Genomic DNA, 27,524 nt, shown 5'->3' on the forward strand with positions numbered 1-27,524 from the left:
CTTTGAACTTTTCCCTATTGCAGGCTGTACATTTTCTAAATACATAAATAACGAAAAATGAACAGAGAAAACCAACAGTAGTACTTCAAAGAGCCAATACCTTTGTAACACTAAGAAATGTTTAGGAAGCTAAATTTCCAGACCCGAGCCATCCTGGCTGAAGGATGTGTTATATTTGTTCAGCAGGGCTGTCAATTTTTCAAGCTGGAAGAAAACCCCGACTCTATATTCACTTTTGTCCAAAAAGGAAAGTTATCTAAAAGCACTTTGTCTAACTTTTACCTGCACATTTCTGTAGTGTCTGAAATATAAAGTGCTGTACAAGAAAAGCATAATAAAGACACACACACACACACAAATTCATTAAGCGTCCAGACTTTTACGGGATGTGTGGCATAAAAAGTTCCACTAATATCAACAAGCAGGCATTAAAATTGGGAGGCCAAAGGATAATCTGTGCATCAAAGGGGACAGATGCATAAGTTAATATCAGTGAGGCTTTTATTACAGGATTGCTACCAAGCGCAGGTCGGGTGCGTGATCAGCGGCTCTGGCCAGTCAGACCTGGGCGACTTACATGACGACACGCCAATAACCTGCGGAAACTTAGAAAGCGCGCACACAGAGTTCCCTTCTGGAGGATTAGAAAAATCAAGGGGGTGCTTTAGAACTGAAGTGAAAAGAGCTCCAAGGCCAAGGAAACATGGGCGGTAGTGCTGTTTTCATTACTCACAATCCTGCAGTTCCCAACATACGGCCAGCGAGATCACCCAACAGCATACACAAGATATGCAACATGTAAAAAAAAAAAAAAACCAAACCAGACCATCGCAAGCTAGAACAAATTGAGTTTTAATAAAATCAACCTGTTTACATTTGTACATTCCACATATTACTGGATATGTGCACGGACAAGAACCCGGTCAGAAGTCAAAGAGCAGAGTCACCAGAAGAACAAACAGAATGCAATGGGGCTACTGAGATTGCACAACTGGCCCCCAACTCGGCCAGGCACACCTCCCCCCCCCTCCCTTTTCCTCTCTCTCTGTCAGTCCTAGCAGCACGTTTCTTAAAAATCGCTGTGCAAAAGGCTCCGCTCGGTCTGGACGTTAAAAGAAAAGAAAAGAAAAAAAAAAAAGGAGCTCAAACGGCAATCAACGAGCAAACGGATAAAATCCAACGCACTTTACACAGGAATAATTTTACAGGGCAGGGCAAAGATGTGAACCGGTCATCAAGGGGCGACCTCATTTATTGCCCCCAGAATCATAATGGAGGTGAACATGATTGCACCGAAGCAGGCCCGGTCCCCTGCCCACCACGACAGCGGATTAAAGAGAGCTGGCTAGCTCTGGTTTCTTCGGCACTAGTGCAGCCAGGCAAAGGCAGGCTCCTTCACAGTCACTGAGCAGACCAGCCAGACGACAGGGCTGCTTTAAACCCCCCTCGCTTTGGTCCTTAATCTGTGTTTCATCGGAAGCAGAGAAAAACACAACGAGGCAGTTTTAAAACGGGAGTAGGCAAGGGCACTGATCTCACAATACCGAGTCCCAGTGAAACATAGTTCAGGCTTTCCTAGAACTCAAAAAAAAAAAAAAATACCTCTGAAGTTATAATTTAGGGCACAATAAAGACACAAAAGGATAATATTTTAAATGCACATATGCATCAGCATGTCAATATTTTCATATACAGGTTGCAGTTATACTGTGTGCTCTTCCTTGGAGATCATGTACAAAATATAGGATTTAACAATTAACTATTTACGGTGCCGGAATTCATCATGGAGCCTCAGCGGAAACAAAATGTTTGCTAAAAAAAAAAACCAAAAAAACCCCAACAGTTTAAATTTAACAAAAAGCACCACATGTATACTAACTCGGCTTTCCTTCACTTCAAAAAGTGACCACAAGAGATCATTTTGAAGGAGGGGGGCCTTCTTGTCACAGTATTGTAGGATTTCATAAAGTTACTGACCCCCTTTCAAACCATTATTTCCCCAAAGTTACACTGCTATTTCTTAATACAGACTATTCATTTTGCATTACTTTAAGGAAGTGAAGAATATTGACCCAGTAACTATTGAGGTGCAGCTGTTCCCGCACGGCACACGCTTTTTTTTTTCAAACAGCAGGACAGCAAGACGGCTGCAGGAAAGGATCCATCCAGTTTATTCACCACGCACTCGGAGGCAACTTTGAAATGCTGTCCTAGACATAGCTGCTGAGCACAGAAGTGAACTGGCCCATTTTTGTCTGGAAATTCAGCCACAGTTTACCAGAGCGAATGGGTCCATCAAACCACACAAAACTTGAGAGGTTGCATTAAGTCAGCCACCTGTGCGGTTGCACTTAGGTGGAGAGGTTTAGCCGCTTAGCGTTGAATATTGGGCTCACAAGCTAATTAAAAAAAAAACTCTACCCCCTGGCTTTGTCCAGCTAAATCTGTGCACTCAACAATTTTGTATAGATTTTAGCCAGACAGAGAAAGAGGGACGGAGATTTTTAACCACAAAAATATCTTTGGAATACCGACCCTGTAGGCTAGTTAGTCAGTTTTGCTATCTGACAATGCATGTCAAGTGTTACAACATTTCTAATTGGTAGCTGAACAGGTAATTGAATGCTAGCCATGTGCTGTATGTGGCTTACTCCACCAATGTTTAAACACGGATCAATTTCACCCACATTTCCAAAGGTCAGAAATAAGACTAACTTCAGCGCTAAAAGCTAGGGCCTCTTCATTTTACATTTTCTGTGGCGCGAACGGACAGGCACGCTCAGGACACTTTGAAGGCCCGAGATGACATTTCAGAAGTCAGATAGTTCACAGTAAGAACAATGATATTTTCATGAATTCCCCCCTCCGTTTACCCAAGAATGGGAGTAAAATAAGAGAGTACACTGAAAAACAAAGGGCAGACATACGTGATGCCAGGACGAGACCCCATACTACTGCTTGCAGCTGGGAAAAAGAGTGCACTGGAAATGGCACTACAATGCTACTTGCATATGATCAAATAGCCATTTTTTTTTAAAGCAACTAAAGTTACAGTGCAGGAACTTTAGCACAATGTGTTTCCTCATGTCCTCTATCGTAACTTGCTTAGCTAACTTGCAGCTGAGAAACAAACAACAGTAATAGTAATGGGTAGGAAACAAATTTCATGGCATTAAGCTATGTTGATTTCTTCTGCATAGCATAATATGGAGTTGTCTTTCAAGCTATGTTTAAAAACTATTTTTGCTGTGCATGCAGTACTCTTGTGGAGACTGTTGCATTGTTCAGACAGCTTAAATACCACGGCGAGCTGGGCAAGCACAGAGCAACGAGTACACGAGAAAGGTATAGAGAAGACCAGGTCACCCGAAAGAGTCTAACCATTTTATATGAAAGTCAGCAGAGAAGAAAGAGGAGGAGGATTCAGAGCAGAAATCAAATAGTCCCAAATGCCAAGATTAGAAAACCAATTCATGATTCATTGCCCCCCCAGAAAAACTAAGCCTGAAGTGGGATGGATGAGCCTCAGGCACGGCTCCACCTCCCGGCTCACTCTAATTGAACTGCATTGTGCTTGCCTCACCGGGAAGCCCGGTAATGACCCCCACCAGAAGGAAAACAAGGTACAACAGAGAAACAGGATCTGCAGGAAAAAGTGGTGGGTGTGGGTCACATTACAATATACAAAACTCCTCAGTGCAAATCTCAGAAAAAGGACAAGCCACACCGCTAGGCTCCTCCCATTCCCGTATTTAACCGAATCTGAAGTGAAGACGATGCCTCGTTCAGAAGAAAAATAGCTTTTCTGTTCCCAACTTATCACGGACTTTCACAAGTTCCCAGTATCGCCACCCTGTCCCGCTGCAGACCTCCCCGACGGGCATCAGTTCAAGTGCCTCGCTTTCTCGTTTACAGAGGTCACGCCCCCCCCAAATCAATCCCTGATGCCATCCTCCGTGGATAAACGCAGGGGCCTTCTTTTCCTCACTCGGCGCGCTTAGCTTTCCAAGAAAGGACCGCTTGGACCCGGCGCGTTCCTTTTCAAGTCCTGCTGGGCCTGGAGGGGCGATGGCTCGAGCTCGGGAGCGTCTGCTGGCTTGCGGCACAGTGGGTGTGCACCAGGTTGCCGTTCGGGTACCTGACGAACACGGGCTCCTGGAACGAGTCCCGGCACACCTGGCAGAGTTTCTTCTCCGAGAGCACAATCGGGCTTCCCTTTGCTTTAAGCTGCCAACGAGAAAATAAACCCGTCAGGAAAAGCAGCAGTCAAGTCACACTAAAGAACAGAAGCGATTTCTGGGTGAAGCGAGCAGCAAAAAAAGGCATTAACTAAGGTGGATACTTTTATTCCAGTTACCCCTTCCTTTTAGCTTTGAACTATACTTCTAAAAAGAAAGGAATGTGCAAGATCTCTCATCTGCAAAAGAGGATCATAAAGCAGTCCCCCCCGTTAACGAATCCAACAGGTTTCTCAACTCTGGTCTCTTGGCCTCGCTTCCCCTACTCCTTGACGCTCAGAGAGTGAACCCTCCATGCACGGATACAGATCCACCTGTTCCAGCAGGTTCCCATGCACCCAGATCCTTGGCCTCATTCATGTGGGTCAGCTTCTTACTCAATTTTATGTGTCAGGGGCTGGGAAAGGCAGGACAGGTTTTTCCAAATGCTCCTGTAATTGGTGTGTGGGGGGGAACGTACTGTGCTACAGCATAAAGGGCAACCAGATTTGACTGCTGTGTTAGAACTGGCTCGTATCCACCAGGACTGCATGCATAGTCCAGAAGCCAGCAAAAAATAAAAGCGAGACCGCAACACCAAGCAGAAAAGCGCTCCATGAACAAATGAGGGGACTTCAAAATAGGGGAGAGGGGGGAGAAAAAAAAATGACAAAGGGGGATGATTTGTAGATATGCAAGTACAATACACGGGTGTTTTCCGCATTAATATGACAGAGTAAAAAAGAAAAGACTAGCCCTGAAATAACTGAAGCAGGGCACCACATGGTGCCTTGATATCCCGAGACACAAAATCATCACACATACATGCAGACAGCACGGCAACACGTACTAATGCGCACTTTATTGCCCTTAGCATGTAAAAATAAAGGCATGGCCCTCTGTGAAAGACAGGCACTTTCTGCTCAGCAGCAGCTGCTTAGTTTGTTTGCTGCTGAAACGTTTATTTACCAATCCCACAGAAACCGATTTTCAAAACGCACCTCCGGCACCTCCAGCTCGCAGTGCCAGCCACTCACCTTCTCGCGCTGATAGATGACGTTCTCGGCTCTTGCCAGTCCCAGGGCGAGCTGGGCCATCCGCTTCCTGTGCAGGCTCTCCCTCGTGGCCCCCGCCAGGAACTGCGAAAGCAGCTGCAGGGACCAGGTTTCGGGGACCTGCCGCAGCACCCGGGCGGCGTCAAACTCCGCCGCGTGATGGTTTAGGAGGTCCACGGCGGCCAGGAGCAGCAGCTCGTCGGGCCGGTCCGCGTGCAGGTAGACGGAGAGCAGCTGATGGAAGAGCCGCCGCCTGGAGACGGGGTCCTTGCTTGCGGAGCTCCACCTGCAGTAGTCCTCAGCGGCAGAGAAGTCCTTCAGCTGCCAGACCAGGATGTTGAGAGCTTTCTCGTGGTCCTCCAGCTTCCCGTACAGTATGGCCCGCTCCAGGAGAAGGTCAGAGTCTTTGATTTTATCTGTCGTGCCATAAAAAAAAACATAATATGAGCAGAATCAAGTTGAAGATTTATCCCATGCATTGTTATTCCTGGTGACCTGGTCCAGTTACGGACAGGGAAATCTCCTCCTGCAACTTTATCTTCTCTGGAAAGTACACGACTATAATCATCTAGGATCAGGAAACTGCATTTCTATCTTTCTTTTTTTTAGACATTTTACGGCTTTTATTTTAAATAAAATCTTGTTTAAGTCACTGTCAAACACAAAACACACAGACAGCATACGTCTTTGTCCCCTGTGAGCAAAACTGTGGCCAAATGGATCTAGCATCTCTCAGATACAGAGAAAGTGCCTGCAGCGCTGGCTGAAGTGCCTCCTTTTCCCTCTACAGATGTCGCCATCAAAGCAGGTGGACGGCACTGACATGCAGCACCTTTTCTCAACACTTGATGAAATGGCAGGGTTTTGCCCTGAAAGCTGCTCAGCTCTGTGCCCGCTTACGTGCTAAAGAGATCTAACTGGAGAAGAGAAAAATAAAGCACTTTCGCAGCTGCAGACATTCGCTGTCCCTCGTGACAGTAGCCAGTCAGTGGTTTTATGGAGACCGAGCTGCACCAGTGTAAAACAGTTTTCTGCAGTCAGCGTATGCGACCCTCGGCGTGGAGGAGCAGCCTAGCAGTTAGAACAGTTGGGGCTATGAACCAAGGTTCAAATCCCACTGCCACTCCTTGTGACCTTGGACAAGTCACGTAATCCTCCATTTTCTCCGGTACAGACTTAGGACCTGTTTTACTAAGGCTTTTCTCCTGTTCTGTGACTATGGGAAAAAATGCTTAGTAAATGAGGCCCTTAGTATTCTAGACCCTCTGAGGGTAAGGAGAAACCTAGAAAACCTTAATGCAATCCACTTTCAAGTGCCATTTACTTGTTCAGCATTTCACTGTTGATCAGATCTAGGTGTTAGGGTTTTTTGGGAGGGGGGTTAAAGATAATGTAGAAGAGTAGTCTGTCCCACTATAACTCACAGCAAGGGAAAAGGCCATGCCTGTGAGAAGTGTAAGCGCCGTGCTACAGGAGCCCCGGGGTAAGGTCTGCCGTCTCGTGCCTAAAGGCGGTGAGATGCCCCTGGGTCTGGGGAGGCAGTGGGCCATCTCCAATGCAAGGGCCAACCCTGCTAGCACAGAGAGAGAATTTAAAGCTGAAAGCCTGCAGGCCACTTCCGCTTGTCACTGCACACCAAAAAAAGGGTGCTGCAGAGAGACATCCTGCCAACGTAAACCTCTCCGACAAACCACGTGACTGCAAACCAAAGTATAAAAAACCGCTAAAGAGGCAAACATACCTCGGAACACAAACTTTAAGTGAAATTCATCTACCCAGACTACATCAATCATTCAGATATACTGCACGTAGTCACAGTCAATTATACTACAGCTCAACGCGCATATAGAGCCATTCTTAGTTGCTAATGTGGTTTTACCTGCAGCCCTGTCCTACTGATGGAGAAATGAAAGCCCTGGATGATCAGAAACACTGCCTTAACAGAGCTATTCAGGTAAGACAGCAGACCCAAGAGCTACAGTACCGTACTGCCGGTTTTTGGTTCTGCATATATACACACACAATATATTTCATACACTTAAAACCCACCACAGACTCCAGTTCTGGCTCTATACTTTTACAAAGATTGCTATGACCCCGGGGGAGCACGGTATCTTCTCATGGACCATTGATAAAGTTTTGTTGCTTACTTTTCGACTTTATGAAAGTCATTTTTAAACTAAGCGGAGTGGCTGCAGATCTACAGGTGCAAAGGACCATTCCACACGGAGCTTTCCTTTTGCGAGTACTTCTGGTACTCGGGATAAAGTACTTGTAGGGATTTCCAAAATGAAATCTCTGCATGTGCTTTACTGACCCCCAACCCTGTTCAGCTCAGCTAAAAAGTACACGGAGGGTAATTTTCACAAGGTGTTTTAATGTGAGCAAATACGTTTTGCCCTCAATTAAAAAAAAAAAAAAAAAAGTTTGCATTTTTACCTCTTATATTTTTTGTTTATGATTCTGGCAGTGCTTTTATCAGGAGCCTTTTTTATCTTTGGATTTTACAGAACAGACTAGCAGCATTGGTCCTCAATAGTGCCAATGCTTCCTAAGAAAACAGGTAAGTGGCATTCTCTCGCCTGGTGCCCAGACAGGAAGATGAATCATCTATGCAGAACAAAAGCCTCTCCTGGCCACCCCAGACTGCTCTCAGGCCCCCGATCTTACATGGAAAGCAGAATTCGGACACCAGCAGGCGTGGCCTGCAAAGCAAAGCATTTTAATGACATCGTACCCAACAGGAGATGAACTCGGTAAAGGTCCGACTGCTGAAGGAGGTTCCGGAACTTCTTCTGCATTTCAGCGAGCTCCTCGCAGGCCCCCTGGGCCACAGATTTCAGTCGCAGTACCTCTTCCAGGTATAACACAGCTAAGTGTGTATGGTATTTTTCTTTCTGTAGGCATGGAAAAAACAGAACCCAATTGCAAAATGAAAGTACAATGTCCAGGAGAAGCAAGCAATTATGCAAAAACTTTAAAAAGTAGGTGGCCTACTGGTTAATATAATGAACTGGGAACCCGGAGGTCAGAGTTCAAACACTGCTTCTGCCACTGGCACATGCTGTGACCATGGACAAGTCACTATCTCCCTCTGCCTGAGAAACTGTAAGCTCCCTGGGACAGGGTCTCATCGTACCAGTATATAATTTGTTGTAAAGTGCCCTGCTTGAGAGTACTATATTAATATTGAAATAAAGCAAAGTTGCTTACCAATAAAACATGCACTCTGAAGAGAGAGGGAAATCACCAGTCATCCTGATGGGTGGCCATCATCTCACAAAACCAGCATAGAACACATTTCCATAGCTTTCCATACAAATCCTGACAGTCCCTCTAGACGTGTGGCAGTTCCCTCAGCATAACCTCTGTTTTGTTATTTAACTAAGACCAACTCCTGATAAGGGAGTAAGCGCTGGTGTGACTGGTGTTTTCTGAAGACACAGCGATCATCAGTTACAGGTTTGCAACTTTCCTTTTTCTGAAGACAAGAGGAATCACTGAGCCACACCGATGGGTCTCCCTATCTAAGGACTGCCCTCTAACAAAAAAAGAGAAAACAAAAACCCGCCAACAGAGTTGAACAGTATGCGTATATATGTCTACACACACACACACTCAGTGTTCTTTGTTTATACTCGTTTGTAACATTGATTTATTGATTTCAGTCTGTGCTATGTGTGTGTGTGTGTAGGGGGGGGGGGGGCGAGGAGGGGGGAGAGAGAGAGAGAGAGAGAGATTGGGATTATAAGAAGAGTTGGGCACCAACTCTCAAAACAGCTCTGGACTGGTCAAACCTGCTGTCGGAGCCATCAGCATTTCTTTATTTATGTATCTAACAATGTGATATAAACATGTGAAAAGATCTCCTCAATACAGGTTGACTTGGATAGGCCACTGACCCTTCAAGTTCAAATTCGCTCTGAAACAAGCTAACCAGTCTAAGAAGCATACTAAGGCATTCATGTCAGATCTTGGATCCTTTTGCTGTTTGCATGACTTTATTTGATGATGTTTAATATCTGTTTGTGATTGCTGCTTTTGTGATCCGCACTGGATGGAGCTTTCTAGGAAGATGTGGAATATAAGCTTTTTAAATAAAATAAATACTATATTACGGTCCTGCGCAGCACCCTACCAGACCCACATGATCCGGTGCTTGCATATCTTTCTTGAAAAGGTGCAAGAATTCACTGACCGCCTCTCTGAAGGATCAGGGTCAATTCGCATGCTCCTGAATTTGACAACCACAGACTGGTTTGCCTTGGCAGTTTGAACTATTTATTCATTTCTTACATTTCTAAATTGTCCAATTTCTTAAGACCCCAGGCAATGTTCAAAAAAATATAATTTTTTTTAATTTTTTTTTTTTTTGTGTTTAAACAATTTTTATTGGGTTTTTACAATAACAGTACAAATCACAACACCTGGAAGTGAGAGGAACTCTGATCTCACCCCAGAACAGTATCACTAATAAAAAACCTCTACAGGATCTCCCCCCCCGCCACAGAAGCGAGTAAAACCTTTCGTAATTATTATGCTGATTTATACACATCTACAGGGGGTAGTGAGGAGGTTTGGGATAATTTTTGCTCCAAGGTGTCTCTCCCGTGCTTGACAGAGGAGCAGCGGCAGAGTTTAAATGGCCCCATACAGAGGAGGAGGTGAGGTTGGTTATTGGCCGCCTACGGTCCTTGAAGGCCCCAGGCCCAGATGGTTACACAGCGGAATTTTTTAAACTTTTAAAGGAGCAAATAGCGGGTCCATTGGCAGAGGGATTTAAGGATCTCATCCGCCAGGGATCTTTCCCTGCTTATGAGAATCGGGCTCACATCACGCTTATTCCTAAAGAGGGGAAGGATCCCTTTCTTCCTGAGTCCTATAGGCCCATCTCCTTACTGAATGTAGATGTCAAAATATTAGCAAAAATTTTGGCAGATAGATTGGCTGTCCTCCTCCCCTTCTTAGTTGGAGACCATCAGGTCGGGTTTGTCAGACAGCGCTATGCACTGGCAAACATTAGGCGGGTGTTGGTTGCTATGACCATGTGTCGCCAAACGGATATTTCATACCTCACTATTAGCTTCGACGCTGAGAAAGCGTTTGATAGAGTGGAATGGAAATATCTCTTTACTGTACTGGAGAGGATGGGGTTTTCGGGTTTTTACCTTCAAGCATTACATCTCTTATACACGCGGCCTGAGGCGGTCGTTATCGCTAATGGCACACAGTCGGAACCGCTGGAGATAGCTAGGGGGACCCGGCAGGGCTGCCCTTTATCGCCCCTCTTGTTTATCCTTCAGCTCGAGCCTCTTCTCCTTGCCCATTCAAAGCACTCGAGAGATAAGGGGGGTCTGTATGGGTAGTCACATCTTTAAAACGGTGGCTTTCGCGGATGACTTGCTGGTTCTCATCACAGATCCCCAGAGATCCCTTCCTGTCTTAATGAAGACGATTCGGGACTTCGGAATTTTCTCGGGCTTTAGTTTAAATACCACCAAGTCTTCTGCGCTGGCCTACCCTCCCAATTTAAGAGATACGTGGCCAGACGAGTTTCCACTGAGATGGGCGGGAGAGTCGCTGCGATACTTGGGGGTGCAGCTACCGGTAGATCCAGAACGTCTTTATCAGGTTAATGTCCCTTCTCAGATACAGGTAACGATTGACAAAGTGACGGGCTGGAGTCGACTTCCCCTTTCCCTTAGTGGCCGGATAAATATGGTTAAAATGATACTGTTGCCTAGATGGCTTTATCTTTTCCAGAATCTCCCAATATTGGTTTGGCGCAGAGACATAAAGGTGGTTGAGAGAGCGATCCGGAAATTTATCTGGGGAGGGGGGAGAGCAAAAATATATAATTTAACGTTACAACAAAAAGAAAAAATCAAATCAATTTAAGAAAAAAATTAAAATATAAAATATAAATAAAAATATAATAAAAATAAAATATGCAGCAACACAACCTTCTAAATTCCTCGGCCACTTGGACATGATACTTAATGTCTGCCTACTTTCCAACCGGAGGGGAGAGTCTGGAGTTTCCCACTTTCTCTTATGAACTTCATGGTGCAGGTGGTGTCCCTGCACTCCTCCTCAACCAGTAACTGAATGGGACTAGAGCCGGCCATAATCTGAACAAAATCTAAGGAGGAGAGGTCTGTAGACAGAAACCTACTCCTTGCCTGTGGAGGCAAGGGATCTGAAGGGAGTTCAAGTGAAACTTCCTCTTTGGAATATATCTCCTCTGCCTTAGAAAATGCCATCTGAATGTGGGCCAGTTCTAAAGCTGACTGCCTTTCAGCACCGATAGATGACTTTCAGGGCCTCAAAATAGACCTTCGATGTAGGTCTAGAGAGATTTCCTTCTCAGAGGCCATTCAATTACAGTTCAGAGCCAATACCAATCCTCACTGCTCGAAGGTCAATGATGGTGAAACTGATTTATGGAGGAAAGGCAGTAATGGGAGGCTCACTTAACACTCTGTGAGCCAATCCACACATAATGCCCAGCACTATGTGCCTTCGAAGCACCTCCTCAAAGACAGTTAATCCAAAGAGACAATGGGGCTCAGCAGGAAGACTGACCTTCATCAACAGGTAACAAGGATACTCAAAAACTCAAAACTAGACCTCCAGAGACTGACATGGTGGGCACACTGGATATGAGGTAGAGATTTCCTCCATGCGCAGCTGCTTTTGGGGTAAGAGCACATATGCCAGTGTGTCTATATTCCATGCACTGAAGGAGACAGTCATTAATTAATTTTCTCCTTCAATGAGACTTCACAACTATTACTCCTTGGCACTGAGCATGAATACTTGATGATCAGCGCAAGATGGCAGAATGAAATAGGTCTTGTTCTTTGATGCCATCTTAAGGCCTCTATTCTGTAGTTGTTGATACTTTTGGCACTTCTGAATCTCTAGGAGTCAATGTAGCTCCTTGATCTTGGTGCTTCGAGAATGTTTTTTTGGCACCAATTCAGTGGATCTGGATCTTTCTCCAGCTCCTCAAGATGAGAGCCTTGTAAAGCTTTGAATCTCTATTGCCTTCAGTGACATCCTGGAGCTGACACTGCAGTGGGACACATTATACAATCATTGCCCAAACATGTGCCACAGATCTTGTGACGTATGGTTAGAAACATTTCTCTATGCCGCACTCCTTGAAGCTGTTTGCCGCCTTCTCTGCCATCACCAGAAAAATTGACACAGAAATGAAAGAAGAAATTCTGAAAGGCAGACAGTCCAAGTAGAAGACAAAGGTTCCTGGCAAAAATGAGGTCTATTGCCAGAACATCAAAAAGCAAAGAACATTTCTTCATTGTTTTCAAAATGAACAAACTAAGGAGAACAAGAAACACATACTGTGGCACACTTTCACCTGCTAAGCAATATAATCATTCTGAAAAGACCACCACAGCAACCAACTTCAATGGTCAGTGACAAAACACATCTGTTGCACCCAATGGAAAAAGATGACCCGAGGCATCGTCTGTGTATGTGGTAGTTGCTGCATATGCCCCAAAGGACCTTTGTATTTTTCATGGAAAGCTCTGGAAACACATGCCTTGTTGGACCAGGATGTCGTCGCCCATCAGTATGACCCACTGGTTCACCTTCTCTTCAGAGAACAAAAGTAATTAATCATATTGAAAGACAACAGATCTGACTGCTAACCTCCTGACAAGCACACAATTCTGTCCCTGCTACTTTCTAAGACACTGTGATGCATCCTTTTTGAGTTTTGTTAGTAAAGGAAAAGGTGTAAAGGATAACAGAGGATTTGCCCACAAAGGATATGAAAATAAGTTTACATATAACAAAAAAAAAAAAAGAAAAACTTTACATTTACTTAAAGGTGCAATTCAGGATTGTGATGCACAGCACAGATGGGAAATGTTCCCTATAGATGTTACAAGAAAAATCCCCTCCCCACCCTAGTCTCCCTTAATGCTGATAGGTAGGGCACGGTTATTCCAAATATCACAGATCTTCTGGTCAGCATGGTCTTCTAGAAAAAAACAAGCTTTGTTTTATTAAACGCCAATTGCTGGCATTTCCTTGGCCCCTTCTCTATACCTTTTTTCTTAAACACCAAGAAGAATTACTTTAAGAAGAAGAGACTAGCTGATATTATGAACTACTATTTTATAGCTACGTGGCAGTATAAACGTTCCTCAAACATTCAGGATCCAAGCATGAGCCTTTGGTGTGCATCCTCTATTTTTTAGCCCAACTCTGCACTGGTGCCAAGATAATCACAGAAATGGCCAAAACGGTCCATCCAGTCTGCCCAGCAAGCTTATGGGAGTATCTACTACACCATACAAGTCAGTTTCCCAGACCGTCACAGTCGGGGATCTTGTTGGTTGCTGTTTGAGTTATCTCTTTGCTGAGAGCAATGTTGGAGTTGCATCAAAAGTATTGGGCTTGTTGGTTAAGGGTAGTAACCACCGCATCAGCAAGTTACCCCCATGCTTGTTTTCCCAGACTATACAATTCATTGTCTTTGTTAGTTACTGTCTAAATCTAATTCCCCTTTTCCTCTTTTCCCCCCGCTATTGAAGCAGAAAGCAATGATGGAGTTGCATCAACAGCATGAAGGCTTAAGAGTAGTAACCGCTTCACCAGCAAGTTACCCCCATGCTCTCTTCTTCACTCCCATCCTCTAGTCTTAAGGGATCCACAGTGTTTATCCCGTGCCTCTTTGAAATATTTTACTGTTTCAAAAAAAACCAAAAAACCAGTACATAATTAAAGTGCTCCACCTACTTCACCTTCCCACCCTTCTGTGATCATAGTCTCTCTGGGGATGACTATCTTCTTACCTGGAGCCCTCGATCCACAACCAAATGTTCCAGATATTGAAAAAGTGCTTTGGGGTATCTGTGAAGACAGCTGATGACATCGTCTGGGCTAAAGATGTTTTTCTGCTGCTCTTCCAAAGGCCTTTTAGTAAAGATATGAACGCCAACCTACGACAGAGATGTACATTTTAGAGTCCAATCTGTCCTAGTTCCACAAGCAGCAGCTTCTTTTAGACACCACATTTATTTCTTACTACCAGCAAGTGTTACACGTGTCCTTACCATTATAAACTACCACGCTTGAATAAACAGGTGAGCGCAGGTGGTTTCCATGAACTTGGCTTCGTATAACTCATGTCCTCAGTCATGAAACTGTGTTCCTTACAAATCAGCTCTTTTCTTTTTACAAGCCTCTTTACAGCTATGTCGCTTGCTGTGCTGTGTCTATACTTTAAAGGTGTCAGTGTCACACGTGCCAGGGATTTAGATAATAATCTGCAGAGCAACGCCCTGAGCCAGCTATGCTCAGGGTCATGGGAACAGCTAAGAAGAAACTTTAAAAGTTAAATAGTGCGTAAGACACAGCAAACAGTGTGCGTCTGAAAACTCCACTCCCCCGCTCATCTGGGACAGGTGGATTCTCTCGGCAGGTGAGACAACTGTTGTCTTAAGCCTTGCCCGGAGCACAAGTCATTGCCAGGGGGTGGGGGAGGTGCAGAGGGAGATATAGTAGAGGAGATTGAGAGGGCTGTGGAAGAACAAAAAAGAGGAGAGAGGCGAGAGAGTGGGAAAGTAAGGGGGTGAAGGGGAGAGAGGGCTGCACTTGGATGAATTAGGGATTGGAGGGCGAGACAAAGGGCTGCATGAGAGCGAGGCAGGGGGTCGGGCATTGACATGGAGTCCTGCCACCTACTCCCCAAATCACAAGTTAGGGGAGTGGGGAGGTGGCAGCAGTGACAATAAATGGCAATCGCATTGGGTCCCTGCTAAGTCTTGCAGGATGTTTTTCAGACTGTGGATATAGGGCATACCTGGAGACTAGGCTCCTACCTTGAACACCAGAGAAGTATATACACTTCATTAGCCAACAAATATTACTCTCAAATCTAAACAGATTAGGTTTCAATCTTTTTATTATTAAACAAACATAGTTCAGCAGGAACAAGACTTACGCAAGAAATGAGACTTTTTTTTCATAAAAATAGTTATCTTCCCCTATAACAAACCCTCCTGCCCCTCCCCCCGAGCCATCTACATCTAGCAATAGGGCATAACTGACCACAATACAGCTTCCTTTCCATTAACAATTCTTAATCAATAGGAAAAGACATATAGGTTAGGATCAAACTTCTGGCTTGTAGGTAAGAGTCCCAAATTAGCAAAAAGTTTATATTTCCTCGTCAAGTCCACTTGATCTATATATTTTCCATCACACACGGACTATGTACTATATTGTGAAGTTGTCCCATCTCAGGTGCATCTCGGGACGACAGCCAGTTACGCAATATACATTTTTTAGCCAAAAGTGAGGCCTTTCGTATCCAAAGTTTAACATATCTGGACTTAAAATGATATCCCTTCAAAGCACCAAGTAAAAGAGGTTGTACAGCAAATGCGATGGTTACTGCAGTGATTTTAGTAGCATACACTTGTGCCCCTTTCCAAAACTGGGGATATCTGACAAGTTGTGTCCTAAAGTCTCAGATTCCTGACCGCACTTTGAGCACACATCAGAGTCTGATAACGCACTTCAAACTGCCTGCACTTGAGAGCTGTAGGCCCATAGTAAAAATTTAAAGTGAGTTTCCCCTCAACGATATATTTGGGGTTAGCGTGTGGGCCTTTAAGAGGAACAGTAATAGGGATAGGGGGACACCCCTGCCTTGTTCCCCTTTACAATTCAAACACCTCTGACCTTGACCCATTTGCCAGGTTCGAGGCCAGAGGCCCTTAAAGCATAGTTATCACGTTGTGAAAATAACCTATTCTCACTAACCTCAAAACTGTGAACATGAATTGCCTATCCATCATAACAAACGCTTTTTTTGTTTCAAAACTTAAAAGTAAGGAAGGGAGCTGCAGTTTTCGACTAATTTCTATCAGGCTGATTCAGTAAAAGTCGCGGGCGCACAGGCCACTCTCCTGTGTGCGCGATTCAGGGGGGAAGAAGATGCAAATTACCTCGGTAAAAAGAGGCGCTAGGGACACTAGCGCGTCCCTAGCGCCTCCTTTTTGACAGGAGCGGTGGATGTCAGCGGGTTTGACAGCCGACGCTCAATTTTTCCGCCATCGGTTCTCGAGCCCGCTGACAGCCACAGGTTCGGTAAACAGACGCTGACTAAATTGAGCGTCCGACTTCTGACCTGCAGGCCGCCAGCCAATTTAAAATTTTTTTTAATTTTTGATTTTTTTTTTTTTTTTTTTAATTTTGGGGTCTCCGACTTAATATTGCCATGATATTAAGTCGGAGGGTGTACAGAAAATGCAGTATTTTCTGCTTTTCTGTGCACTTCCCCGGTGCCGGCCGAAATTAACGCCAGCCTTTGGGTAGGCGCTAATTTCTGAAAGTAAAATGTGCGGCTTGGCTGCACATTTTACTTTCTGTATCGCGCGGGAATGACTAATAGGCCCATCAACATGCATTTGCATTTTGCGGTCGCTATTAGTTTCGGGGGAAGGGGGGGTTGGACACGCGTTTGGACGCGCTATTACCACTTACTGTAAAGGGATAAAGCTAGCACGTCGAAAACCCGCATCCAAACCCGGGCTAATAGTGCTCTCCACCGGAGCGCACTGTACTGTATCAGCCCGAATGAAAGCAATTACGTTATGCATGTAGGAGACCACATTCCTCCCCTTAACGAACCCAATTGTTCTTCCCCAATTAAATTTGGCAAATTTCGGGCCAATCTGTCCGGTATAGTTTTTGCTAGCAGTTTTACCTCACCATTTAAGAATGAAATCAGCCTGTATGACCCTGCTAGTAAGGGATCACGCCCCGCTTTGGGTAACACTGTCACAAATACCATGTTCGGAGAGTATGGAAAATTACCTCTCTCAGTTAGTTCATCATACATTTCTCCTAAGGGTAACAAGATACGCTCTCCCGTTTTCTTGAAGTATAAAACATTGATAAGACAGGCGAAGAGAGAATTTAAAATGAAGTTGGACATAGAGGCAAAAACTCATAATAAAAACTTTTTAAAATATATCCAAAGCAAGAAACCTGTGAGGGTTGGTTGGACCATTAGATGACCGAGGGATTAAAGGGGCTCTTAGGGAAGATAAGGCCATTGCAGAAAGACTAAATTAATTCTTTGCTTCCGTGTTTACTAATGAGGATGTTGGGGAGATACCAGCTCCAGAGATAGTTTTCAGCGGTGATGAGTCAGACGAACTGAACGAAATCATTGTGAACCTGGAAGAATGTGTACAAGGAAGAATGTGTACAAGGAAGAATCCCAACCAGTCACCTGCAACTTGGGAGTCCCACAAGGATCGTCACTCTCTCTAACCTTATTCAATATATACCTTCTTCCACTCTGCCAGCTCCTCATCAACCTAAATCTCATACACTACTTATACGCAGACGATGTGCAGATACTGATGCCTATTACTGAATCTCTCCAAAAAACTCTGGACGTCTGGAACTCCTGCCAACTAGCCATCAACAACCTGCTCACTAGCCTCAATCTGATTCTAAATCAAAGCAAAACAGAATACCTCCTTATCTCCCAAGACGGAACCTACACACATCCCAGTTCCATCTTGTCTACTCAATTAACACTGTCCACACAAGTCAGAAATCTAGGGGTTATCCTGGACAATCAAATGAATTACAGATCTCTCATAAATAATATCGTAAAGGATGGATTCTTCAAATTACAGGTTTTGAAGAGGCTGAGACCTCTCCTCCATTTTCAAGATTTCCGATTAGTTCTACAAGCAATCATTCTCATGAAAATAGATTATTGCAACTCACTTTTACTAGGCCTCCCTGCTAACGCCATAAAACCGCTACAGATGCTGCAAAACGCTGCAGCAAGGATCTTAACCAAGTCCAACAAAAGAGACCACATCTCGCCCATCTTAAAAAGCCTACACTGGCTTCCCGTCAAATTCAGAATTCTTTTCAAAGTGCTCTCAGTTACCCACAAGGCACTACACAACTTGGCTCCACTCGAGCTCAAAATCCCTCTCCAACTCCACACCTCTACCAGACCAGTGAGACAAGCCTATAGAAACAACCTTCATATCCCACCGATGAAGTCAGCATTAAGCAAAAGAGCTTTCTCCACAGCTGGCCCCAAAATCTGGAACACTCTCCCGCCAGAACTCAGATCAGTGCAATGCTCCACTACATTTAAAAAAAGACTCAAGACTTGGTTATTCCACAAAGTTTTCCCATAACAGTAACCTGCGGAACATCCCTGCCAATGATCCTTTCGGTGGAAACCCACTTGAGAGCTATTGTGAGCTATTTAGATCTTCCATAGAGCTCACGTAAACTTTGGCAGTCAAAGATCATAACCCACTCTTATAAGTACCAACTGTTTATTTAACCTACATTAGGCACTTTATCTCTTACTTATGCCTACATTAGGCAATGTATCTTTTAAAATGTTATTAACCCCATATATATTATCCAAGTTATATCGACCTGTTCATTGTAAGACATTTACTTGTCAACGTTACTGTTAATATGTAAACCGAATTGATCAGTAACTCTGTTATTGGAAAGTCGGTATATAAAAATGCTAAATAAATACATAAATAAGATATAGTAGGCCAGATTGACAAACTAAAGAGTAGCAAATCTCCTGGACCGAATGGTATGCATCCTAGGGTACTGAAGGAACTCAAAAATGAAATTTCTGATCTATTAGTTAAAATTTGTAGCCTATCATTAAAATCATCCATTGTACCTGAGGACTGGAGGGTGGCCAACGTAACCCCAATATTTAAAAAAGGCTCCAGGGGCAATCCAGGAAACTATAGACCAGTGAACCAAACCAGTGCCGAGAAAAATATTGAAAACTATTCTCAAGATCAAAATCGTAGAGCATATAGAAAGACATGATTTAATGGAACACAGTCAACATGGATTTACCCAAGGGAAGTCTTGCATAATAAATCTGCTTCATTTTTTTGAAGGGGTTAATAAACATATGGATAAAGGTGAACCGGAAGATGTAGTGTATTTGGATTTTCAGAAGGTGTTTGACAAAGTCCCTCATGAGAGGCTTCTAAGAAAACTAAAAAGTCATGGGATAGGAGGCAATGTCCTTTCGTGGATTACAAACTGGTTAAAAGTCAGGAAGAGAGTAGGATTAAATGGTCAATTTTCTCAGTGGAAAAGGGTAAACAGTGGAATGCGCCTCAGGGATCTGTACTTGGACCGGTGTTTTTCAATATATATATATAAATGATCTGGAAAGGAATACGACGAGTGAGGTTATCAAATTTGCGGATGATACAAAATTACTCAGAATAGTTAAATCACAAGCAGACTGTGATACATTACAGGAGGACCTTGCAAGAATGGAAGCTTGGGCATCCAAATGGCAGATGAAATTTAATGTGGACAAGTGCAAGGTGTTGCATATAGGGAAAAATAACCCTTGCTGAAGTTACACGATGTTAGGTTCCATATTAGGAGCTACCACCCAGGAAAAAGATTTAGGCATCATATTGGATAATACATTGAAATAGTCAGCTCAGTGTGCTGTGGCAGTCAAAAAAGCAAACAGAATGTTAGGAATTATTAGGAAGGGAATGATAAATAAAATGGTAAATGTTATAATGCTTCTGTATTGCTCAATGGTGAGCCCGTATCTTGAATACTGTGTACAATTCTGGTCGCAGTATCTCAAAAAAGATAATTACAATGGAGAAGGTAAAGAGAAGGGCAACCAAAATGATAAAGGGGATGGAACAGCTCCCCCATGAGGAAAGACTAAAGAGGTTAGGTCTGCCCAGCTTGAAGAAGAGACAGCTGAGGGGGAATATATAGAGGTATTTAAAATCATGAGAGTTCTAGAACGGGTAAATGTGAATAGGTTATTTACTCTTTTGGATAATAGAAGGACTAGGGGGCACTCCATAAAGTTAGCATGTAGCACATTTAAAACTAATCGGAAAAAGTTCTTTTTCACTCAACACATAATTAAACTCTGGAATTTGTTGCCAGGGGATGTGGTTAGTGCAGTTAGTGTAGTGGGTTTAAAAAAGGTTTGGATAGGTTCTTGGAGGAGAAGTCCATTACCTGCTATCAATCAAGTTGACTTAGAAAATAGCCACTGTTATTAATTGCATCAGTAGAATGGAATATGCTTAGTTTTTGGGTACTTGCCAGGTACTCGTAGCCTGGATTGGCCACTGTTGGAAACAGGATGCTGGACTTGATGGACCCTTGGTCTGACCCAGTACGGCATCTTCTTATGTTGTCCATGTGCTCAGTTCCTGGCAACAATACACCTCTTGACCCAAAACCTCGCTGTTTCCTTTGGCACACAGTCAGAATCCAAAATCTAAATTCTTTGCATAAAAACAAGATTCCAGACTTCGGATGAGCAAGTCAATTCTGGCATGAAAATAACTTGTAGCTCAAACTATGTCAACTCGAACAAACAACAAAAATGTTGCCCAGGATGGAAATCCTTCAACCTGTATTTCTCTAGTGAAGGCTTTTCTCATATTGAATGGTCTAAATCTTTCAACCTGAGCCTTCGGATTGTAAGGAATTCACGAAAGCAGTAGCTCCATCCACTGTGTCATAGGTATTCACTTTATCATTAGTGATCCACAATTTTGCTGGATATTACATCGTAAATATTATTTTCTTTTCTGCTAGTTGTGCACAAATAGACGCAAAGGCCTTATGCTGAACCGCAACCATCGCAGAATAGTCTGGAAAAATTAAGACCGGTTTTCACTCATATTCCACTTTTCGATTCTTACGATAAGCCTGCAATATTTCCATTTTATGTACCAAATTTAAAAACTTGGCAATTACAGGACGAGGTCGGGATCTCTGAATGGATTGTGCCCCCAAATGGCGGGCCCTCTCAAAGCAAAGGAAGCCATGTTTATTACTTAACCTGAGTACTCATGGTAACCATTCTTCTGGCATTTCTGCAAGTTCATTATCCCAAATATTTTCCGGCAATCCGATAAACCTCAAATTCCCACAGCGGGACCTGTTTTCCAAATCGTCCAGGTTAAGGGCTTGCTGATCATGATATATTTTTTTTAAGGACTCAATCTCCACTTTTAAGGCAGATACACGGTCGTCCAAATCTGAATCAGGCGCTTCAATGTCCTGGATTCGCTTTGTCGAGTCCGCTAGCAGCATGAAAATTTCATCGAATTTAGATCCGTTGCTGCAACGTTCATCTCTTTCAAATGTGTAGCCAGGGGGTGAAGGCAGGGCACTCAAGAGGACGCCATCTTTGCACTCATGGCTTGTGCTTTTCTTTGTCTCTCTTCTGCAACTCTATGCCATAAAATTCCAGGATCACTTTTGCTGCTACTAATATACAAAAAATACTCTTTTAAAATGGTATATTTTAAATATACCTGCCTAATCGCCTCCTCCTATGTACGCCATTATCTCCCCTACCCTGTACATAGTTATTCTAGCACTGCTGGCACCGTATTTAGTTAGGTCAGCATTGTTCATGCTCGTGCGTTACCTGATACCGTATTTTGCCCGTTGCGATTTCGTCCCTTTCTTTGCTTTATGTATCCTCCCTCTCCCCACTACCTGTTCTTTGTAATTTCCATTCTTTAGTTTCGCTGTAAACCAATATGATGTACCCACGAATATCAGTATAAAAGACTCTCTAAATAAATAAATATATATATATATATATATATATTTCATTGGCCAACAAATGAAACATTTACCCAAAATAATGGCAAAGTTGGGAGGAGGGGATCTGGAGCTGCATAGGCACATGTCCTATTCCTCCATCAAGTCCCATGATCTCCCATTTAAACAGATTAAAAAACAATGGCTAAGCTGGTGAGAAGTCAATAATTGTTTTCTGATACACAATAGCACTACAAAATTACCATGTAGGCATCTTGCCTTTCTACCAGATAGATGTCAAAGTAAGGGGAAGGAAACAGGAAGATATTCACCCTGAGGTCTATATTCAGACGCAGTCTGGATAGCAGTTAGCCAGATAAAGGTATCCGGCTAACTTTGGCGGCATATTCAATAGTGTAGCAATATTTCTGAATATAGCCGGCCATCTTAATTAGTTAGCCGGCTAACTGAACTCTTCCCAGTTACGTCCCTGGACAGCCCCCCTAACTTATCCAGCTAAATTCTATCCACCTAACGTATTAGCCAGATAGAATTTGGTTGGATAAGCCATTTAAACTGATATGAACCTCCCTGGTGGCAACGTCTTGCATGTTAACAGCAAAATCCAATTCCTAGTACTATTGTGAACCAGAAAACACAGAGTACTGCCTTGCTTCATCTCTCCAAGATTTTTCAGCCTTTTCTCTTATTCTCCCTCTATACCAACATCTCCAACCCTTCTCTTCACATTCTCTTATACAGTCCTGAACGCTGCTTGTATTTTTCCTTCTCCTTCCCCTCTGTGCGAGCCCTGGCTTTTCCTCCCCACCTTGGCACAGTACCTAGGCTCCTCCACCCTTTTCCCTCCACACCACTTGTTTGCTTTCTTTCCTCCCTCTTCCCTTCCCTGCTCATACTAGAAGCAGGAGCACAGTAATGCAACAGTGCTAGAGCACGAGCGGGCCCACCGGAGTTCAGCCAAGAAGCATTTTTCCATGTGCAGCTGCCCCTACCTCTTCCTTCAGTCCAGGGCTGATAACCAATGGGTCATGGGAACAGGCAAATTATGCCCTAATTCCACATTAGGAATAAGTTACTCATTTTCAATCTATTCACCAGGGCATAAACTTCCTTGTCTCTCTCTCCACCTAGCTCCTTATTATTCTATATGTGTAATTGAAATACTTTCAACAAAATTTAAACAATTATTTTGGAGAGCAAGCAATAGATTACTCAATTATAACAAAACTGAAAATTATTTCCTATAATTTACTGAAAATGCTGTCAACGTATAAACATAATATTCACTTTTCCACCACCACCACCACGGTTTTAAATCAGAAGCTAGAGACTGCAAACTCCCAAAAGGCGAAGTGAAGGTCACACAGCTGGGGTGTAGAAATCCAAGGGAGCAGTATACAATAAGGGTGCTGGGAGAGGAAACAGATACTGATATGGAAAGTGACACAGGAGAGAAGAAACCTTGCTTTCAGTGCTCCAGATGGATTCTCCCTTGGCAATCAGTTTTTTTCTACAAGTCCCCCTGTAAATGTGTTAGGAAGTTGGTTACTGACAGATTCCTATTCTATGATCTCAGCTTAGGCTTTCCCTTAATTCTGGAACATTCCCTGAGGTGTATGGGGGTCACCGTAGGTTCCAGTTGACTTTGTTATTCACATAGTTATTACGATTGAGCAGATGTTTTGCATTGGGTTGTTTTTTTTCCTTTTCATTATTTCCTTTGGCTGAAAAGACCTACATTGGTTACCCATTTCCTTCCGCTCACAATACAAAACCCTCACCATCCTTCACAATTCTCTACACAAACATAATCATACCTGGCTCGACAAAATGCCTCGTTACCGTTCATCCGACCGACCCACAAGAACAACCCATGCAGGTACCCTACACACCCCGTCCCTAAAGGCAGCACATTCTACTCACACCAGAGAGAGAGCCTTCTCAGTCGCTGCCCCCACCCTCTGGAACTCCCTCCCCACCCTCCTACGCCAAGAGACATCCCTGCAAACTTTCAAGAAAGGAGTCAAAACATGGCTTTTCCGACAGGCCTATCCCGACACAAACCAAATCTAATCTCTCCCCAGCCCCCTCTGTCCGAATTTCCCCCACCCCTTCCTATGTTTCCCCCGCTTCCCCCTGCACCACCCATGGATACCCTAGAAGAAACAACATTCCCCTACGGCTTAATTTATTTTTTGATCATGATCGGTTAATGTGTCCTTATTGTAAGGAATAGTATTTTGTTCCAAGGTTACATCGTTATGGTTTTACTTTTGTTTTATTCTTTGTACATTGTTTTTGTTTTATTGTTTTATTGTATCACCCACCTGAGTTCTTTGTAAACCGGCATGATGTGCTGCACGAATGTCGGTAAATAAAAGTTAATAAATAAATAAATAAATAAATAGCTCCATTTTCTGTATTTGAGCTCCTCAGTTTGGGGAGGGCTAAGAACATACACGGAGGCTTACTTTTCTTTTTTATATTTAACTAATGCATTTTTTGCTCAATTCCTTATTCTTATGTACAAGTTCATTTCTGGTTCAAGTTGTTCTTGATATGCACCCTTTAAAATTCTTTAAAGATTTGAAAAAAAAACCAAAAAAAAACAATTTTCAGATTTTTTAAGCTATTCCTTCCAGCACAAACCTGCTCATTTTTCTGTAAAACCCAGTCAGCGTACTTCCATACCAGCTCCTGATCTGTGCAGAAAGTCAAGAAATCCACTATATATTCAAAGAGGTCGGGACGGGTTGTATCTTGAAGATCTCCATTTACTATTTGTGCCCATAACTGGGGAAAAAAAAAAGGATTTAAACTTATGAACAGACAGAAGCTCAAACCAAACCATTCTTTTTTCAATACACTGCGGTGGGTGATATGTTGAGACTACCTTGGATGAATGATTTGGGATTTTTTTCATACGCTACAAAACTCTGAAGCCATATCGTGCGACCATATTAAAGGAGAGCAAGGTTGCAGGAAAGGTGACAGCACCAAAACAAAAGGAACATTCACAGTCACCATACTGCAGCCCTCTAGATGGAAAATAAAACTGCGCCTCGCACAATGGGATTGCCTCATGGGGAGGGAAGGAGGAGAAAGACAGAGGGTGGGACTGGAAGGTTTCATTTTGGAGGGAACTTTCAAGCAGGCCGATGCACCTTTCACTATTATAAGACACTTCTGCTGACCATTATCATTTATATTTATATTTTGGGTTCCTTCTATTTAATCATCTGACTTTTTGTACAGTGCTCCATACGTTGAGAGTAGCACTAAATGTGAAAAGTTGTAGAAGTCTGAATAGTAATAGAAAGCTAAACTCACCTGTAACGCAGCCGCATCCTGTCCATGGTAGTGATACAAGAGCCCAAGTGCAAAATACCTAAACCACAGAAAAACAGAGCAGAAAGCAATTATTCATGCCTGCTGAATGGCGCCTACGTGCATGCCGTCATAGTTAATGTTACGTGAAGGGTACGTCACTTTTGAGTTTGGGGATTTTAACAAAGGTGACAGTTTTTACAATTTATTTATTGGGTGCTTGCTGTTTGTCGTGTAACTTTGTATTCACCAGTGTGTAAAAGAACTGGTCATCAGCTTCTGACCAACAACAAAAAGCTCATTACAAAAACCCAGAACCCAGATGATAAAGTCATTATCAGACCAACACCACAATTAATAGACAACGCCAAAAAAAACAAAACAAAACAAAAAAAAATACCCCTTACAACTGCTCTCTTCCCCTTCACCCTCATCAGTTTATCAGAATGAAAATCTATATTTTGTTTTGGTTGCTATAGCAGAATTTTGATGGAAAGAAAGTTGAAAATATTTCATTGCATCACCATCTGTATCTGAAATTAGAAAACGTATCTTCAGATATTTTTATAAAAAATATAGAACGGGAGCATCACTGTATAAAAGTAGCACATTAAGATGGTTCTGAAATGGTCCATCACCATGGTTGACTTCATTACTCTAGATCACAGGTGTAAGTAACCTCTACAAGAGGGATGGGGAACCTCCAGATCATAAGCTACTTAATTCTATCACCTGAAAACAGCTGACTGCAGCAGGAACTCCTGCTCTGATCCCGCCACTATCGTCAGGTTTGCCACCCAGGTCCCGTGTCTCACCTCCATGTATTGCTCTCACTCGTTCTAACCCCCCTCCCCCACCCTAGAAACAGTAGGATCGCGGTGCGAACACCAACTGGGCTTCTGCTCCTACTACTGACACCATTTCTGGGTTCATGCGGCTCTCATTTGCACCTCACTCCCAATCTAATGTGAGCCACCAAGGGGCTTATAACATTGCTATGCAACCCATCAGCTACAAAGCTCCAATTTAGCTAGTAACGTAACCAAGACATACATCACATGCAATCCACAATAAGAGGGGACCATTTCTCATGCAGGACATGTCCTCTCACAGGAACATTTAAAATACTAAGAACATAAGAAAAAGCCATACTGGGTCAGACCAAGGGTCCATCAAGCCCAGCATCCTGTTTCCAGCAGTGGCCAATCCATGCCCAGCACTTTGGGTCGATGGTGCAAAACGCCAGTCCATCCTGCAAGTTTCCTTCTCTCTCCCTCCTCCATAATCCATCCCCACCAGTCTCTCTCTCTCTCTCTACCACTCCATCCCCACCAGTCTCGCTTGCTCTATCTCCTTCCACCAGTCTATCCCCACCACTTTTGTCTCTCTCTCAGTACATTTCTACCATCCTCTTCGCCCTCCACCAGACTGTCTCCTTCTACCAATCTCCATCAATCCCTTTCTTGCCAGTCTCTCTCTCCCCACCTGTCCATCCTGGTCAGTCTCTCTCCTCTCCCTCCTCCAGGCCATTCTCCCACTTGCTCCAGATCCAGCTGTCTGGCTGCCTGCAGTTTCACTACGTTAAGTTATTGAATATAAGTACATTCTTGCACATTTACTGCTGTGCTTTGCAATTATATGTATTCCGTTTATATCAGTTAGCGCTATTTAACGAGCATAGCAAAAATTGTGCTGGACCAGTAAGAGGACTACCTATGTGACAGACAGGTGCTGGATGTACATCAGTTTGGTTTCCGTAAGAATCATTCAGAGTATTTATTACTACCCGTGATGGATACCTTATTGTACTGCTTGGACCAAGGCCGTTCGGGCATATTTGTCCAGTTGGATTTGTCTGCAGCATTTGGACCCTCTTCATCACGATATTCTGTTGAGTACTATTGTCCTCTACTGGTGTGGGAGGCGCTGTTTTCAATTGGTTTGGGTCATATAAAGAGTCCAGATTGGATCAAGACATTCTGTATGGCATAAAATTAAGTGGGGTGTGCGGCCGGGTTCGGCATCGTCTTCAGTGCTTTATAATCTCTACTTGGCTCCTAAAGGAGCTATTTTTCAGTCACTAGATGTCAAATATTTTATATATGCCGACTACATTCAATTTCTCCTACCTTGCAGTTCTAGTGGGGAAATACCTGAAACTAGATTGCAGGAAGTTATTAAACAATTGCAAGTATGGCTGATAAATCGTTTATATTTTTTTTTTAATATGAACAAAACAAAGATTCTGTGGGTAGGTTAAGTTTTCTGGGCCTAAACATCA

The 27,524-nt window shown here is 43.3% G+C and overlaps 1 protein-coding gene across 1 annotated transcript in view; it reads right to left on the reverse strand.

Moving 5' to 3' along the window:
- Window positions 1-830: 830 nt before the first annotated feature.
- TGFBRAP1 (transforming growth factor beta receptor associated protein 1) overlaps window positions 831-27,524 on the reverse strand; it is a 61,369-nt gene continuing 34,675 nt past the window's right edge. The window contains exons 6-11 of the mRNA XM_029604849.1: window positions 25,247-25,304; window positions 24,566-24,709; window positions 14,104-14,250; window positions 8,010-8,169; window positions 5,255-5,688; window positions 831-4,227 (exon numbers count right to left, since the gene is read on the reverse strand). Coding sequence (XP_029460709.1) covers window positions 4,042-4,227; window positions 5,255-5,688; window positions 8,010-8,169; window positions 14,104-14,250; window positions 24,566-24,709; window positions 25,247-25,304 — 1,129 coding nt within the window. The 3' untranslated portion in view covers window positions 831-4,041. The remainder of the gene's footprint in view (window positions 4,228-5,254; window positions 5,689-8,009; window positions 8,170-14,103; window positions 14,251-24,565; window positions 24,710-25,246; window positions 25,305-27,524) is intronic.

The sequence above is a fragment of the Rhinatrema bivittatum genome, chromosome 5 (genome assembly GCF_901001135.1).
Source record: "Rhinatrema bivittatum chromosome 5, aRhiBiv1.1, whole genome shotgun sequence".
Taxonomy (NCBI): Eukaryota; Metazoa; Chordata; class Amphibia; order Gymnophiona; family Rhinatrematidae; genus Rhinatrema; species Rhinatrema bivittatum.